This window comes from Alosa sapidissima, chromosome 15 (genome assembly GCF_018492685.1).
Source record: "Alosa sapidissima isolate fAloSap1 chromosome 15, fAloSap1.pri, whole genome shotgun sequence".
Taxonomy (NCBI): domain Eukaryota; kingdom Metazoa; phylum Chordata; class Actinopteri; order Clupeiformes; family Clupeidae; genus Alosa; species Alosa sapidissima.
Genome location: NC_055971.1, coordinates 7226690 through 7246042, shown reverse-complemented (window position 1 = coordinate 7246042; position 19353 = coordinate 7226690). Strand labels below are relative to the sequence as shown.

Below are 19353 nucleotides of genomic sequence, written 5' to 3'. Positions count from 1 at the left end.
AGTTCTTCTATGTAGAAATAGTGTATGTTTCATCAATTATACTGTATGTATGTATAATTGTAAATTGTATGCATGTACCATCATTTCCCAACTATTAGCCGCAGCTTATACATTGATTTTCTTCAGTTATGAGGTTAATACATGGGGGCAGTTAATATGTTATTAATATGGTTTTGTTTCTTTTAACTTGTATAAAAGACTGTCCTGCAGCTTATACACAATGCGGCTAATACACAGTATGCGTGAGACTATGTGTATGTGTGTGTGTGTCTGTGAGAGAGAGAGAGAGAGAGAGAGAGAGAGAGAAAGGAGGAATGTGAATGTATGAGCATGTTCATCTTGTTCCAGCTGCAGGTGTCATCTCTCTACAGTAGCGTGGGCTCTTGGGCTGCCAGCTGCACTCCTCCTCCGCCTTGGCCCATCTGCATGCCTCTGCGCGTGCCCTCGCCCGTTGTTTTCATTGCTTCTCATTAATAGTTAAGGTGCATGGATACCAATGCCGAGTGGATGGAGTGTATTTGTCACAGCGTGGGTTGGCCCAGAGCTAAGTGAGCCACTGACCCAGCAGAGCTTCAGGGTTTGACTGCAATGTGAGAGGTCGGTGTTGTGACGGCTGCTGGGACACGTGAACAGGACTGTCCCATTTTTATAAGGGTATAAATGATTCATTCTGTTGTGTCCCTTTCAATTTTGTCAGCCAACCCTGATATCCTTTACTCTCTCTCCCTCCTTCCCTCTCGCTCTCCCTCACACCATTTCCCACTCTCTCTCCCCCCCCCCCCCCCCCTCTCTCTAAAGTCATAGGGTAAGTGGTTGACTAAGGGGTATTTGAAGCAAAGGGATGTAGACTGGTCTGATTAACTCTGTAAAACTATTGATTTAGCTTGTTAAATCTCTTCCATTCTATCCTCTATAGTCTGACTTAGAGAGAGGGGAAAACAGCATTCTCAAGCAATAAGAACCAGAACTAGTCTTCAGTGTCTTGACATGGGGCATTACAGTCAGACATGTTTGTCTTGAAAGTTGGAGTAGGTCAGAGCTGTGCAGTCCTGTGTGTGATTATAACAATATACATATTTATGAGCTGACTGTGGTCAGGACTGGTTCATTCATGGGGTCAAATGTCAAATTTGTCAAATGTCCCGGGAGTCCAAATGAGATTTCCATTTCCATTTATTTATTTATTTAGCAGACACTTTTTTTTCCAAATATGATATATTTTAAATGCTTTTATACTTACACAAATGAGGAATAACATTCAAGCTACAATGCAGAGGAGACCTTTAGTAGCAATTAATACTACGTATATAAATCAATACTATTACCAGGGGATGAGAGTGCAGAAATGTTCAGTGCTAGTCAAAGTGCTTGATGGAGACAGTGGTAGAAGAAGAAAGTACAGAAGGGAAGAAAGGGAGTGCAAGGTAGGTGCATGATACATCATTACATTAGTGCCTGACAAATCCACAGAGGACTCCACTGCTTATTTCTCACATATAATATTTGAACTTATTTGAACTTATGTGGACAAATGCATTTGGAAGATTAGATCTTATCTAACACAATAAACCACACATCTTGCACAGGCCAGGTTCTTTCCAAACTACTACCAAGCATTATCAGCTAGCTTTTCCTTCAGTCTGGCCTATAGGGCCATAGTGTCTGGCCAGTGTTTTTTGACAGCCAGAGAACACATTCTTGAACCGGTTCCATTCAGAATTCTTTGAACCTTGGTGCTATCTAGTGAACCACCCCACATTTCACACCGAACCAAGGGTGTGTCATCAACAATGGGTGTTGCATGTGAAACAAAAGTTAATAAGATGCATAAAAATGCAGGAGAATGAAACAAACGGTTGTCCCCTAAAAATGGCAGCAATTAGCTGTGTAAAATGCTAGTTAAGGTCTGCAGTGTAGTGCTAGTTTGTTTACTCATGGCAACAGTTGATATGGATGGAAAACTCATGCCTTCTCTTCTTGGAACGGTAGAATGACACGCCCACTCCGGTTCACAGGAAAAACTATTTTCTGGTTCAAGCTCAGAACCAAGGTGCCACACTCCGAACCATTCTTTGTTTGGTCAAATACTCTGATGGTTCATATGTTGGTTCGCGAGCGGGAACAGAACCGGTTCTATCGGTGGAAAAAGGCTATTAGTGGAGCTGCACCCGTCCCCTCTCGTCCACTAGTCCTCTGATACGCGTCTGCAATGTCATCCTTCGATCAACAATACTAAGAGGTCACAGTCAAGACTTCTGTGATTCCTCGTTGGTGAAATAATTTACTTAATGCTCTTCATTCTAGCAATAGTTTTGGGATCTTCAAAAAGTGCCTGTTTACTTTGCTTACAACTAATATTTTTTTTCCTTACAGATTCGTGGTTTGTTTATTTGTATGGTTATTGTTATCATCCTGTCAATTCTATTTAGTGTATTGATAATTGGTATTTTCTAATTAGGCTTTTATACTTGAACTTGGGGGAAACATGAATGTTGACATCACGCTCAGTCTTACTCATAAGTGGCCAGGGTCATGGAGTAGCCGTACAGGCTGTGCACGTCGTAATGGTTTCCCCAGGTCTGCTTGGCATCCATACACAAGGTCTTGCTGTACATTTGCTTATCCAAGATGTCTGCAAAACAAAGAGAGAAGGGGGATTGAATGCAGATGTCTTTATACCTAATGTATGTACACGTTGGAATAGAAGTGTGTGTGTGCGTGTGTGTAAAATGTGTTGTTCCTTTCTATAAACTTTCCTTTGTAGGTACTCCATAGATTAAGACACATGTGTTTGGACACTTAAACATTTTGTTTGTAATTGTCTTGCTTTCCTCATCCCTTATATCCACCAGTTCATACAAAAAAAACATGTATGCTAACAGACTGGATCCATCTGCTGTTTCATGTGTAAGAGAGCCCAGTGGAAACAGTACTGTGCAGCTTTATTCCTTCATTCTTCATCCTCCATGCCTACAGTACACCTGCAGGTTAGCATTTCATGTAGTGCTACACTTTTCACAATGCCTATCTGTGTACAGTATACACCATACTGTTGGAAACAATGTACTATGTGGTTCCCCTACACATGCACGTCAGCTTTTTTTTGTCAGTGGGGTTTGCTGCATATGTAGTCCTCACAGGTTCAAAGGTCAGCCATGTGTGTTTGGGGATCCTGGACAGAGAGCCTGCTGTTGGCGGCATGACTGCAACCGTAGCATATGGCATTCCTATTACTCCAGCAAGTCTGCCATCACGAGTAGCCATCTGCCACCAGACCTCATCGCGCTCTGCTTAAGGACGGAAAGGATCTACACTAGAAAATCAAACGCCTTGCAGGTTGCTATGCCTGATACTGGAGTGATGAAGTTGGACGCTACCTTTCATACAAAACAAAATGAAATACAACAGTATAGAACAGTTATATTTCTGTCAAGAGGGCAGGAGTGGTTGTTACTATTAGGGGCTTCAATTGTGTGTGGGGTCTTTCTTTCTCTTTCTCTCTGTCTATTAGTCTCTCTCTCTCTCAACAGCTACAGTTTGAGATTCAAAACTGGAACACAGGACTGGAAAGACTGAGGTTATTCCCAGTGTTTTGCACTCTTTAGCATTTGTTCTGTCACATGTAAAAACTATTTTCCATTACCCAAACCGCCTAAAATTAGTGTAGACTAAAATCATTTTCAGAATTCCAACCCAATGGAACACTGAGCAAAGACAGCACAGAATACTATAACTGAATATAGTGACTAAATCTAGTCTCAACAAAAACTCACAAAGAAATGTAAATAGGGGAATTGATTCTGTGACACATTTGCATGTTTCTTAACTTTCTGTCCTATATCAGTATCCGACCACACAGACAATGTTTGTCATTCAAGGTCAAAGTAAAGTGCACAGTCTTGACTCAGGTGTTGCTCCTCTGTGTGTGTAGTAGAGCCCTGGAAAAGTAATCTTTTGTGGTGGCCAGATAGAGAGAGAAGGGGGAGGGAGGGATGGATTACTGCACGGGCCTACCGGGCCCAGGCCCAGAGGCCCAAGGGGTCAGGGGGCCCTGAAGCCCAAGCTTTTGCATGGAATCATTGCCTCAATATCAACAAATCAGGATGTAGGCTATGAATCTGATTGAATCTAGTATTGGCCATGCCCCAAATGCACCAGAATACAGGAAATCACATCAAACAAATATCAAAAAATATTTTTAAAAAATCAACCCCCCCCCCCCCCCCCCCCCCCCTCCCACATATGCGACAATTAGTGGGGGCCCTTAATACATCTGGGCCCAGAAAGTTCATAATCCGTCCATGGGGGGAAGGAGGGGTATTCTGTGTGTGTGTGTGGACAGGTGTGACCGTCTGTATGCTGTATTTCAGTTGTATTGTCCGTGTAATGCAGGGGATAATTGGCTGTCAAACTCCATTGCTATTCTCAACTTAAGCATTTAAATGTTTGACTCTAAAGTCAAACAAGTAGCCTACCTCTTTTTCTACCTTGAGCTTTTTCTGTCAGGGTTGTGCAGGAGGACCCAAGTGCAAGACTCTACCAGGCAGACTTACAGACAAAACAGAATTTATTTTAAACATGAACTTTACATTTAAAGAATTTCTTCCTTATATACAGAACTTTGACTAGACAAACAGAGAGACGATCCGACAAGGAACAGAGAAACAGGAGGGTAGAAATACACAGAGCAATTAACAGAAAGACAGAGGACTGGACGAAACCAACGAGACAATAACAGGGAACAGGTGAGGAGGCAGAAATGGAGGGAAAACAAACAAGACAGGAAGCACAGACCAAATAAGGAGATGGGGCGGAGACAAAGACAGATGACAGGCAGGTAACACAAAGCACATGGGGAACAGGCAAAAACAAACACAGGACAATACACAAAATGGCCACCAGGGTGGCACAAACTTAACAGTCCGGGCCAGATCCTGACATTTTCCTCCTTTCCAAAAGCCTTCAACCTGATGTTTCACCTTTTTCCCAGCCTTCACTGACAGCTTTTCATGAATGCTGTTTCTTCTTTTGTTTTCTAATATTTTCTTTAAATCAGATTTCTGAAATGCATTCATGGGATATAATTACTTTTTCTCAAAGTGCAAATTCTTTCAACAAAACCAGACAATAGCTGCGGACAGTTAATGCAAATAGTGTGAAAATAGCCCTAATAAACTACTATTTAATTATTTGTTTACATACATCCCTTAAAATACTGAGAGTGACAAACACAGGATTAAGTTAGGTAACAACATTTGGTAACATCATTTGATTAATGAGCCTATAGAGTGACAGCCAAACTTACAGTAACTGGAAAAGTTTTCAGACCCTTTCATGTTTTCCACATTTTGGTTTCAGACTCATCTTAAAAATGAATTCAATTAATTTTTTCCCTCATCAATTTACACACAATACTCCAAATACTCCACAACAAACAGATGTTTGGAGTGTTTTGTAAATTTATAAAAAAAATAAAAGACTGCAATATTACTAATTTACTTAGGTATTCAGACCCTTTGTTATGATTGCAATTGAGCTCTGATGCATCCTACTTCTATCAATGGTCCTTGAGATGCTTCTTGAGGTGATTGAGATTGAGATGAAATGAGATGATTCTTTCTTGAATTTCCCCTAGGGATCAATATAATAATATCTATCTATCTTCTACAACGTGATTGGAGTCCACCAGTGCCTGTGCCTAAATTGATTAATTTGACTTCCATTTTGTGGAGTATTGTGTCTAGATTGATGAAAAAAAAATGAATGGAAACTTGAAACTTGAAAGGGCCTGGGAACTTTCCGGTTGCACTGTATAGGCTAGCTCATGGCTATGGCTACCTCCATATAGCCTACTGTACATGTAGCCTATTCCCTATTGAGCCAGGGACGGGGTATTTAAAAACCGGGTCAGATCGGTAACTCATTTGACTTTTTGCTGCCTACAGTCGCAATTTATTGATTGAGGCGCAGGGTCATGGTCCACTAAGCAGGCTGTGTTTTACATTTACCTTCATGACATGAAAAAAGATGGGTTACTTACTGTACAGTACATGTGTAGGTGCTTTTACAACCTCGCTGATGTGGCAGTGGATACTTATGGTAGCCCTGGTGTCAAAACAAAATGAACCAAGTGGAGGACGTAGGCCTACAGTAGGCTAATCTCCACGTGGAGGACGTACAGTAGGCTATGCATCTCCACGTCGCGAGGGGAAACGTACAGTAGCCGCAGTTGCTAGGCCTGGCGCACATTCTAAACTGGATCTCTGAGTTGAGTCAGAGACTTTCTAATGAGGAGATACAGCACTCAAAAATTCCTCCATAAAAATGCATGGGGTTAGTTTGTTACGGCAATATGGCAGTTGTCTACAAATTCAGCGGCCAAAATGTCGAAATGTGAATACATTATGCCAATCACGTAGTGCGTTGTGAATAGGCTATGTCGTGCCAATCATATGTTGTGATCTCGCCGCTGGAGCCACAGGTTGGTGTCATGAAGCCTTGCACAGGCGTATTTCTGCCGAAATAGATGCCCGATAAGTGCCGAAAAAGTGTTGCAATATGGCCACCGAGTGGAGGGACTTGCCTAATTGGACTTTGGTTGAGTCAAGCTGGAATCAGACAAAGACAAATATGACAGGTTAACCTGGGAGCTCTAATTGTGCTGCCATTTTAAGTTATGCTCAAATAAGTTGTTGTCATAGGATAGGCTACTATAATTACTTGAAAAAGCAGAATTGTTCCTCTTCTTGATATCTCTATTAGCCTGAGGTAAGATATAAGGAAGTTATTGTAGCTAGCCTAATACATCACACCCGTTCACATTCATTGCGGATGTTTTTGTTTTTGTTTTTGTTTTTGATAAAACTGTTAAGTAGAACACATTTTAATCAATAGGCCAAAATCATATTACATTACATTACATTTATATAGCACCTTGAGGGTGTATAATGTCAACCCCTCATCAGAAAGCTAGTCCTCCAACTTCCAACTAAGTGTGTTTCCCAACAGACACACTTGACCTGGTAGTTTTCCACCTCTGGTCTGGGGTCATGCCAGCAGGTTTAATGAACTCAGGGGGGTGGAGGTGGGAAACGTGCATGTCCATACAACATCCCTGTCATGTGCGGTCATTCATAATGCCATGGGTAACAGTGAATGTTGTGAAAACACCCACCAGACAAATTACTACAGTACTAGGCCTACTATAAGATTTCTAAAGGCATCTGACGCACATCAAGTTATGCCAGTGTTTGGAACGTATTACTTTTAATGGAACAAAGCCCACTGGCGGCATCTAGCGCACATTGATGCCAAAGTTTAGAAAATTGTTCTATCTCTTGAGCGTCAAATCCATCCATCCAAAAATCCCTCTTCGTCAGTGGGTGTTGTTGGGCTAATATCTGTATGATGTTCTGTAATTCCTATAATATCTTTACTCTTTAGTCTATTGTGTTCCTATAGTATAGTCTTAGATGTCCCCCTCAAAGTATATTATGATTACGGCCTCACTGCGTAGGTTTCTATGGAGCCCCTAAGAGGACATGAGCAAAAAAAAAATCTAAAGTTTAGTTTCATGTGCTCACGTGAAACTTTCATGTGCTCACCTAAAACTTTCATGTGCTCACGTGAAAGTTTCATGTGCGCACATGAAAGTTTCATGTGCGCACATGAAAGTTTCATGTGAAAAGGTTTTTAGCGTGCGCACACGAAACTTTCATGTGCTCACGAAACCGAAACCGAAATTTGAGTTTAGTGCACCCCTAATTCATTACTACCTGTGGTTGTACTGTAGTATCTATTATTTTTTTCAGTGTGTCCACTCTCCACTCACATCTGCATTATTATTTTGAACAATAGTATTATGATGGGAGTAGTCTATTATAGTATTATTTTAATATATTCAATGGAATGAATATACAATTTAACATCAATATCAAAATAACCTGTTTCTAAAAAAAAATATTTGATTTATGGTAAAATATGTAACAATTAATTGTTAGTTTATTTTTTCTATAATTTATATAAAACAAAATCCAAAAATGATACTAGTTTAATTGCTAGGGGCCAACTCTGGGGTGCCTACGATTATTAATCTGATCAGACCCCCTTTGTGAGTTTGTCTACCAAATTTGATCTTTTATTATAAAATGATCAATTGTTATGAAAATGTGAGCTTAACCGCTCCACTATTAGGCCAATATGTTGATGAACAAGACACTGCTTTATTATATAGTAATATATAATAGAGTACTAATAGCACTATGGTTAATACTGGAGGAACAGTGTGGCTGGGTTTGACATCAAAATCTTTTTTTTGCCAATTACTTAATTTTATTGAGCAATGGTGAAATTCTAAAGGAAATACATTGTAGCAAGTAGGCTAGGCTAGCAGGCCAAATATGCATGCAGTCAACCAGTGTTCTGCACCATTCAAACATTGCAATTGAACTTTGGTATGAAAGCTGTAAGCCTATGGATCGAATAAGATCTAATGAAACATACTGTTGAACTGTTGGCCAGACCTCTGAGAAATAATAATGTTCGACCTCTTGTCAAAGAAATATTTCAAACTCAGGGAAATATTTCAAACTCAAGTTAGCTTGAACTGAGAACTACATCTATTTCTCACCCCAGTTGAAAAGCCTTGGATGTATCTTGATGTTTTGGTTCATCCACACTGTTTACAGAGGGATGTAAACACAAACACTTTGAATCTATAACCACCTAGTGTGGGTCCAGTTCAACAGTGCACAATCTCTTTACACAGTCTCTTATCTTCATCTTATCTAAAATAGATGAGAAGCAAACTAAGAGTTCAATGTTATTTCTGTTTGTTTTACCAAGTGTGATCAAATGTTTTCATCCAAATCGGTTTCCAATAAATGTACATATCTTTCCCACACATCTATGACCTTTGTAACCTGAATGTCCCTTGCGGCTAAGCATTCTCACGGCCAGTGACAGACTTTCACTCTCCACACAATCTTCACTTTATCTGTAGCTTGTCCTTGGACACCTCTCTCTCTCCATCTCCTCTCCATCCAACCCCCCATCATGGCCACTCACTATAATTACCATGGTGGTATCCATCTCTTCTTCTAGTATAGACCCTCCCCCTCTCGCTCCACTTCTCTACTTTCTATTTCTCTATCTAGCCTGATATCTCTGTCACATTCATTTCTTGGCCTGGCTATTCTGATTATGACGGTCACCTGCAAGCCGCCAGCCATCAATGCAGTTCGGTAGCCAGTCCTGTTCGCACATTAATACTTTCATTCAATTCTTTTTTTTCCCCTCCTCCTCAACCTCGCCCTAGAATGCAATCCAGTTAGAGTCAGCTCCAGTGTCAGCTTGCTGCTCAAGAGAACGCAGAGTTCCAATCAATTTCCAATGCTCCAAAACTGGAATTGGCAATTCAATCCTGAGTATCGATCCATTCAGTTTAGTCCGGGCCTAGCCACAATGGCTGGCTCTCACGGCATTAAATGTGATGTGGCAATTAAAGTTACTTGGTGGAGGACGAAATGAGAGGGTTTTTTTTCTCCCCCATTTTTTGCTTGTTTTATGGTGGAATATTGCTCCTACTATGTTCAGGTTTTTTTTTTTCATTCAGCTCTAGCCAGCACATTATATGGTCTGTCATAAAGCTCAACCAGAACATGCATAACACCTACCGCCTCATAATCTCACTCAGCTAAGGGACAAAGGTGAGGGCCAGGACAGTAAAAGACCTAAGTGTGGCTTTTTAATGGGGTTTCTTACAGGCTTCTTAAGCACCTGTTACTTCCAGCCTCTCAGTCTGTTAATAGACCACAAACTACAGCTTCTATGCTACAGTATGTCTTTATATGTTATACATATGCACTGTGCTCATTTACAGCTGTAGATAAATTAATAGTATGTTGTAGTATTAAAGTGTCCTTTCTAAAAAAAAAATGGGGGCAAAATCAGATAAGACCACTTGTGCCCAGTAATGTTACTGGATACACATCCTTTGCCTAGTCATTCCTTGTATAAAGCAGAGGGCCTCTATCAGGTTAAACTTTAAGCAGTCACACATTATGTGACAGTGTCATGTAAATGTTCAGGCTGTGTTGGTAAATAGCATGCTTTTACTGCAATGTTTCTCACCTATAGTTGTTATATGGTTTGTCCCGTTGATTACTTTAGTGTGGCAATAAAATAGATTTGATGCATCGCAAACACCCTCCCCCCCCCCCCAAAAAAAAAATACACAAACAACTAAAGTAAAACAAAAGGCCAATAATGTATTACATATAGTATTGTTAAATGTTGCATTGTCACTTTAAGAGAGTCGGTTCTCATAACGTCCTTTTGCCAGCTGTTGCTCATAAAAGATAAGGCTGATCCAACTCTAGCCTTTGTTTGCACCACATTAACAGCACAATATTAAGTTATTACAAGGAGTCTTCATTGTTAGGAAATGGAAACATGTAATGAGTTGTTGCTAGTGTGACATTTCTGTTTGCAGTTTGCCATTAAAAGTGCAGTCTGCATCTGAATAGAATAGACTACCTTAAGTTTCAATCGTCACACTTTAAATCCTACCTGTTGCTTTTCACCATCCACTTATTTAACTACTGCGACAGTTTGTTATGCTTTAAAGTTATGCTTTATCCATATTTTTCCATAGACGCCCCCCCCCCCCCCCCCCCCCCCCAAAAAAAAAAAAAACACTTGTGGACAATATTTGTCCGTTTCCCGGTTTTAGCCCCGTGCTTTGGTCAGCAAAAAAGTAGGCTACATAGCATAACAACATCCACATGCAATAATACAACAACAACGTCTACAATGACCTATTCATTTGGACAACTTGATACAGCCCGATACAGGCTAAAGACGAAAACTCACTACTCGTACCTGCTCACTCAGCGCTCACGGCGACCCCACTCCCTTTTCTATAGCAAAATTCTATGATAGAATCTTATAGAGACAGGGCGCCTAGCCTGTTAGTCCTCTAAAATGTTATTTAACATTGAGGAAATGCAGAAATGATTTAGAAACGTACAACAGTAGCTACATAGGCTATAGAATATATTATTATTATTATTATTATTATTATTATTATTATTATTATTTGGCCCCCCCATGGTGCTGCGCCGCATATAGCGCATACCCACTTTTTGTGCCACTGCTCCCACACACACACACACACATACTCACATTCAAATGCATACACACACTCAACTGGATTTCATTTGCAAGTCTATAAGTCATAACTTCATTTTCAAATTGGCTACAATTTGTCACGTGTTGCCACATAAACATGTCCTCACAAACATACATATATATAATTTATGTGGAATACAGCTAAGAGTGATGAGAATCATGTTCTAATCTTAACAAGATGTCTTTTAGTTTGACATGATTTGTGACAAATTAGTATCTACTGCATTCTCCTCATTAGTTGATTGTCATATTCGTCCAAGAATAGATTTACAGTAGTCTTACTTTTTACACCAGAATTACCTCTTTTGGTCTGTCCATGCTTTATTTTATTGTCCTCTCTCTCTCTCTCTCTCTCTCTCTCTCTCTCTCTCTCTATCTCTCTCTCTCTCTCTCTCTCACGCACACACACACACACACACACACACACACACACACACACACACAATACCCCTCCCTCCCCCTTCTCTCTCTATCTGGCCACCACAAAAGATTACTTTTCCAGGGCTCTACTACACACACAGAGGAGCAACACCTGAGTCAAGACTGTGCACTTTACTTTGACCTTGAATGACAAACATTGTGGAGGGATACTGATATAGGACAGAAAGGTAAGAGACATGCAAATGTGTCACAGAATCAATTCCCCTATTTACATTTCTTTGTGAGTGTTTGTTGAGACTACATTTAGTCACATTAGTTAGAATACATTGAGTGCTGTCTCTGCTCATAGTGTTCCATTAGAATTTAGGGTTAGAATTCTGAAAATTACACTAGTTTTAAATTGTAGGCTGTTAATATGGGTAATATGGAACATAGTATTTACATGTGACATAGTAAAAGCTAAAGAGTGCAAACACTGGGGATAATCTCAGTCTTTCCAGTCCTGTGTTCCAGTTTTGAATCTCAAACTGTAGCTGTTAATCAATAAAGGGCTTTCCACATTTTCTCTGTTTGCAGGGTTTAATATTTAGGCCATGCTTTTAGGGATAACAATTGCTATCTTTTTTTTATATTTACTGCAATAGTATGAAATAGTAGGTTTATAAAATAATTATCAGCAAAAATAATTTAACATTCTGGTTCATTTAAAGGCTATTCACCTGTCATCTCAAAAGAATGTTTGAATCTTCTGCCTTTAGTATTTGAAGTGGTGAGTCTCATGCAGTGCTTAGTAGCATAGAACCTTTGACTGAGGCAGAACGATTTTCAGACAGAAAGTGTTCTTTCGGGCCTGAAAAATCCCCATATTTGTTTCCTGTCTTTTGTCCCCCAAGTTAAGAATATTGTTGTACACCATTTTATTTAACAATTCCAATTTTGTGTTGCATTTTTCAGTATTTTTTCAGAGTTTTTCCTTGCCCCAGTTGCTCTTGGGTGCTCCTTGTTGGTGCCCCCCCCCCCCAATCCCAATCCTCCCCCACCTTTCTTATGCAGCCCTTGCCACTTAATCTACTAAAAATATACTATATGCATGTGACAATAAACTTCCTTGTATCCTTGTATAATGTATAAATTACAATAAATTACATTAATTACATATTTTTGACAATTTTGGACAGTCTAAATTGCCACTGGATGAAAAAAGATATGATATATGGCATTTATTTCAAATAAATGAAATTCCAAGCCAGGGTCGATAAGATACTTTACTACTTTACTTTATGACTATAATTCATGTTGTAAGTAAAATTCAACAATTCTAATAAGTTCAAGATAAAATAGACTTCATGTGAAACCATAATTGATCATTGATTGATCATTGATTGACCATTTCATCTTTAAAATGTACATATTAGATGATGTGATGGTAATGACATTTACCTGAAAAATGACAAAAAATCATAAATTCCCTTATATTGTGGTCTCAACCAAGCTCACAAGGTTACTCCTATCAAAATGACTAATAATTTGATGCATACCAATTAGTAAAATTTTTAATTTTATTTTTCAAAATTTCAGTAACCCAAATAGGCCCGAAATCTGAGAAAGGTATTTGGTTCCCAATCTACTTCCTCTGCATTAAGATAACATATAGAATGTTAAAACGGAAGCCTTGTGGGGCCAACACCTTTCAAGAGAGTTCCATTATCAGCATCATAGTTGGCCCCACAAGACTACCTTTTTAACATTCCATATGTTATCTTAATGCAGAGGTAGTAGATTGGGGCCCAAATAGAACGTTCAAGCATTGTTTTTGTTTTTATTGTTGAAAGGGTCTTTGTAGTTTTGTACAAAGATTCTAGAGCGGAGAATATTTTGCATTCATGTTTGGCTCATCGCATAAAATAAATGAAAGAAATTTGGCCCCTTTCCAAAACACTGTATCTGATCAGGACTTGAGTCAGGGCTTAACAGTCCAAGTAGCAGCAATTAATGAGTTACATTAAATCATTGTAAATCACATTATAATCTTAGAGATGAACGTGTAGCTTTAGTTTTATATTTTTCTTAACCTACTGTATGTGTCCAAGTGGTCCATGCAGAGTGTCGCCTGTAAAGTGCTTTCATTGGTGTGAGATACCTTTCTGTCTTTGCATGTGATGGTGTGTTGACCACTGGAGATGGGGAAGGGGAAGGGGAAGAGGAAGTTCTCCCAGCTGGAGATGATGCTCATCGTCTTGTTCCTCATGGTGACCGTGGTCGCCGTGGTGATGGTGGTGCTGTTTGCCACGGGCGAGCCTGGGGTCATCTCAGAGGGCGGTGGGCCTGGTGAGCATGCACACACACACACACACACCCATATGCACACCCACACGGACACCCACACACACACACACACACACACAAACGAACACAGGACAGGACAGCCATCCACAGCACCAGGCCACAGTAGGCCAGGGGCCAGGCCGCAGTAGACACAGCAGAGATAGCATTACCAACTGGATACTCAGTGACCGCTCAATAAGTGAGGCCGTCTGATGAAAGCTTTAAGGCACAGATATTATGACAGCTGTCATTCTCAATCCTTAATTTGGGCTTTGATGTGGGTCTCATTTTGCTATTTATAAATCCCTAACTGAATCCGGGGACAATTAGCTGCGCCCTGTCTATACCCTAAAATCAACCTCGAGTCAACCTTGGACAAGAGGCACCGAAAGCACAGCCTCATTATGTCGCTCATGGAATGGCCTCTGTGTCTCGTGGATTTGTTTCGGGGGCAGGTGGGGGTGATGTCAGGATAAGAGTGCTCGGAATGTTTACAAACTGTCTGTGGTGATTGGCAGAGACGCCGGGGGTGGTGCCGCAGTGCCGGAACATGCCGCTGGCGGAGCGGGTGGACTGCTTCCCTGACTCCGGTGCCTCTCAGGTAGGTCCTCATTACGTCTCACCATGCAGGAAGTGAAGTGATATCTCACCAAGGCTTTCACGTATCAAAACCAAACTCAGTATGTGATCTCAGGACCCAATTAGGAGGAGGCTCAATAAATTTGATGACTTTTGACCTATAGGTGGCGCTATAAGAGAGCAGTGTCTGCCCTCTGTAGGGCCAAGATCTCAGGGCAAAGAAGTGTGTGTTTGTGTGGAATGATTATGATGCATTTGCAGTTTGACACAATGCCATTTGGCATGAAGGTAGGATGAGCCAATGCCCAAACAAAGACACAGTATCCCAGCGTGCCTTGTGATGTGCTCCCCTCAGAGAAAGTGTCTGGAGCGTGGGTGCTGCTGGTATCCTATCGATGAGACCAATGTACCCTGGTGCTACTTTTCGGAAAACCACGGATACAATGTGACCAGTGACCACCAGCCAAGCAGCACAAGTGAGGCCCTGTCCGCCTGTCCGCCTGTCCGAGCACATCAGTATTGTGAGTATTGTCCACAGTGGTGCTGAATTGTGCCCTGCTCAACATGGCCTCCTGCTCTGTCCCATACAGAGATGGACGCCGTCCTGAAGAGAAACACAGCTCCCTCCCTCTTTGGTGCCGACATCGAGGAACTGTCCTTCCACGCTGACATGCAGACAGAGAACCGACTCCGCTTTAAGGTGAGTTAAACCGATCATAACATTGGCACATTTAGGCTAAAATAAGATCTCTCTGTGAATGACCGCTAACCTTAGTCCACTTTATCCCCTGCTAAAGATTACAGATGCCCACAAAGCCCGGTTTGAAGTGCCCCATGAGCACGTGAAGCCTCCCGCCAATCCCCCGACAGGCGTCCTTCAGTATGAGCTGGAGCTCGTCAAGCAGCCATTTGGCATCAGAGTTCGCAGGGCATCCACTAAAAAAGTCTTGTGAGTGCAACACACACACACACACACACACACACATACACACAAACACGCATGTTGGCTTTGTTCCAGCTGTCTTGAGTCTATCATGAGTCTGGCTCAGTGGCTCACATCAGTGAGGGTCCAGAATGCACAGCGATACTGAGCCGGAGAATTTGCATGGCCACTAATGGAGCGTTTACCGCCGCTGCACGGGCTAGCACGCTAACCCCCACTCATGCTGACTTGGGGCTGAGTGGCTGTCAAGATGGAACAGCAATAATCACAGTGGTTGGCTGACACTTTTGTCATATCGCTGTTGATCCTTGGGAGTGGTGGTGGTGTGTGTGTGTGTGTGTGTGTGTGTGTGTGTGTGTGTGTGTGTGTGTGTGTGTGTGTGTGTGTGTGTGTGTGGAGGGAATCTTTTTTCCATGTACTGATCTGATTATTATGCAGTTCTTTTTGGGAAGAGGAGTCTGGTTTGTTTGGCTTGTTTGGTGCCACTTAGCCATGCATGGAGAGACAAAGTAATTGCAGTGGGTGTCATTCAGCGGTCCACATGTTCCAACAGCAGTCAATTACCCCTCCGACGCAGAGCTCAATTAAAGGCTCATTAGAAATGAAGAAATGGGAAAATGTGATGGATCACTTATTTATTCCCATTCCCGACATTCTCCTGTCTTGTGGCAGTTGTGCGTAGATTTTGTTCTTCTTGTTTATCAGTCTGGTATGCGGTGACTAGTGGCAGCTTTTGTGTTGGTTAAAGTCTGCTTATTATCATCATTGATTGAAGTCTTCCAGAGTCTCATCCTAGTTAATCACTATACAGCTTCACATTTATGGGTCTATTAAGAAGTCATTGCTCTCTTAGAAATAAGAAAAGCTGTAGAAGTATTTTACATTAATCACCAGTTGATTGTTTGACAGCAAATCAAATGATTGGACGGTTTGATAAGCTGAACAGCAGATAAGAGTACACATGCATAATAAAACTCACATGAAAAAGTGGCGCAAGATAAAAAAAAAAACAAGGACACTTGTGTAACCCTGAAGAAATCCAGTGCAATCGATGGAATAAAATGACATGTTTTAACAAGAGGGCTTACAGATTAACTGTCTGAAGTTGTTTTCATCCCTATTCAATATCAATACTTAATACTTAATACTTTATACTTAATACTTGACCAATGGCTATAACCCTATTACTTCAACCTATTCTTGCGCTGATATAGTTTATATTACTTTGTCTACATTATTCTCTTATATGTTTATAGTCCATATGTCTCTAGACTCTATTCTTGCACTATTGCACTGTTGGACTTACTTATTTGCACCATCACCATGACACTAACTCTCATAGAGCACCTTACCATGCATACAGTATAACAGGCTCAGTCCCTGCCCTGTCACTGCAAGCGCCTCATGCTTGATCATCCTTAAGCACACTATGTGGATATTTGTCTATCTATCACTGTCATCATAATTCCATGTTGTACTCAAATACACACATTCACAATGTCCCCACACACATGTGTATGCATGATTGCATTCATTCTCTGTCCCACCTGTCCAGGTTTGACACCACTATGGGGCCACTAGTGTTTGCTGATCAGTACCTCCAGATCTCTGCCAGGCTCCCCTCTCACAACATCTACGGCCTGGGGGAGCACGTGCACCAGCAGTTCCGCCATGACACCAACTGGAGGACCTGGCCCATCTTTACAAGAGACGCTTTCCCCAATGGAGTGAGTGAGATACACACACACACACACACACACACACACACACACACACACACACACACACACACACTACACACACACACACACACACACACATACACACACACACACCACACCAGCAGACCCTACAAGCAATAAATCAAGGATTTGCATGCTGTTATGTCAGCATTCGCACGCTGTGGACTATTTGACTAATATGTCATCTCTGCCATACACAGTGACCAATGGCAGAGCAGGCAAACTGACTCTGACTTCCCCTACCTTGAGCTCTGATCTGACCCCCCACCCCCCTTTGCTCATCTCCAGGGAACTCACAACCTCTATGGGCATTACCCCTTCTTCCTCTGCCTGGAGGATGAGAGCGGCAAGTCCTTTGGAGTCTTCCTGATGAACAGCAATGCAATGGGTAACCACACCATCTCTCTCTCTCTCTCTCACACACACACACACACACACACACACACACACACACACACACACACACACACACACACACACACACACACACATGCTCACACACACTCATAGACACACACACACACACACCATCCATACACTGTCTCAATCACTCCAGCACTTCTTTGAGCATCCAATGCATATATGACGCTTCCGCCGTGTTGGTATAATAAACCACATGGACGTGGGCTCTGACAGTGGACATGTCCAATGGCGACCCTGCGTAAGATTCAATAACACGTGGCCACTGATTATTCATGACAAATATGTGGTGCTGGGACAAACTAAAGCTGACATTTAAGAGACGGTGTCTTTTTGAACTCAGCTCCACATGAGCATGTCCCTCGCCATTGGGCAATGAAACAGGGTCGGAGGAGGGGGCACTCATTCGCACGGAGGAGAATAATGTCTGTTGACATGCCTCAGAATGTGTTTTATTTTTGTTTGGAGTTTTTTTTTTTATCTTGTTGTTTTTGGAGTTTTTTTGTGGGTCGGTGGTAAATTGCTAAACTTTTCTTTCTCCCTTTCCCCCCGCCGTGGCTGGACCCTGTCCAGAGGTGACCATCCAGCCTGCTCCAGCGGTCACCTACCGGACCATCGGAGGGGTGCTGGACTTCTACATCCTCCTAGGGGACACCCCAGAGGCCGTAGTGCAGGAGTTCACAGAGGTTAGACGAAGGCACAGCATGAATATGCAGATGCCATCTTTCAGCTGAATTATTCATGTCTTGTGTATCAGAGGGCAAATTTCCTTCATCACATTGTTATGATGAACTATAACGTCTCTCTCACTGCTAGAACTTGCACAGTGATATGTTATTATGGAATTACATATTTGAATACTGTACATCCTTTATATGCATACATAGTGGTTATTTACTCTCAGTAGGTTACATTATCTGTTCCCGTATACAGTATATGTATCACATTCTTATAATGTACCATGGACACATAATGCATTCTTTTGCATTTTAGTTGACCTGGCTTCACATAAACATATAGTTATGTACATAAACATAGAATATTAGTCATCCTGGATCAGAATATAGAGCTGCACTCTTAGATTACATCAGAGTGGCTATGTGCTGTTATTGACGCCGGACGTTTGTTGTTGCAGTTGGTTGGCAGGCCGACTATCCCCCCCTACTGGGCTTTCGGGTTCCAACTTTCCCGCTGGGACTACGGAAGTCTGGATGAGGTGAAGAGGACAGTGGAGAGGAATCGTGACGTTGATCTGCCCTATGTATGTATCACACACACACACACACACACACACACACACACACACACACACACACACACACACACACAACACACACAAACACACACACACACACACACACACACACACACACACACACACACACACACACACACAAACACAGACACACACACAGACACACACAGAGACACACACACAGACACATACACAGACACACACACACACACACACACACACACACACACACACACACACACACACACACACACAAACACAGGCACGAGCACAGGCACAGGCTGAGTGCCAACTGTGCTAAGGACAGACACATCCATCTAAAAGCCTAATGACTGTGAAATGAATGATGTCATGTACTCTCATGCCTCTGGTCTATAAGGAGGCTTATTTGGGTAAGATGAACACGCCTTGCGCTCCTCATTCCACTCCAACAAAGGAGAAAACCACTCACTGCTAAATATGTCTCCCACTGATTAACATTAGCAAGAAACTGGCAACAGCACATCACCATCTGGTAA

The 19353-nt window shown here is 41.7% G+C and overlaps 1 protein-coding gene across 1 annotated transcript in view; it reads left to right on the top strand.

Annotated features, from left to right (window-relative positions):
• The first annotated feature begins 11708 nt into the window (after positions 1–11708).
• The window catches only part of si (sucrase-isomaltase (alpha-glucosidase)), a 41754-nt gene continuing 34109 nt past the window's right edge, over positions 11709–19353 (top strand). Inside the window, 10 exon segments of the mRNA XM_042064329.1 lie at positions 11709–11798; positions 13752–13899; positions 14415–14497; positions 14831–14951; positions 15066–15175; positions 15273–15424; positions 16974–17145; positions 17449–17548; positions 18154–18266; positions 18716–18841. Coding sequence (XP_041920263.1) covers positions 13752–13899; positions 14415–14497; positions 14831–14951; positions 15066–15175; positions 15273–15424; positions 16974–17145; positions 17449–17548; positions 18154–18266; positions 18716–18841 — 1125 coding nt within the window. The 5' untranslated portion in view covers positions 11709–11798.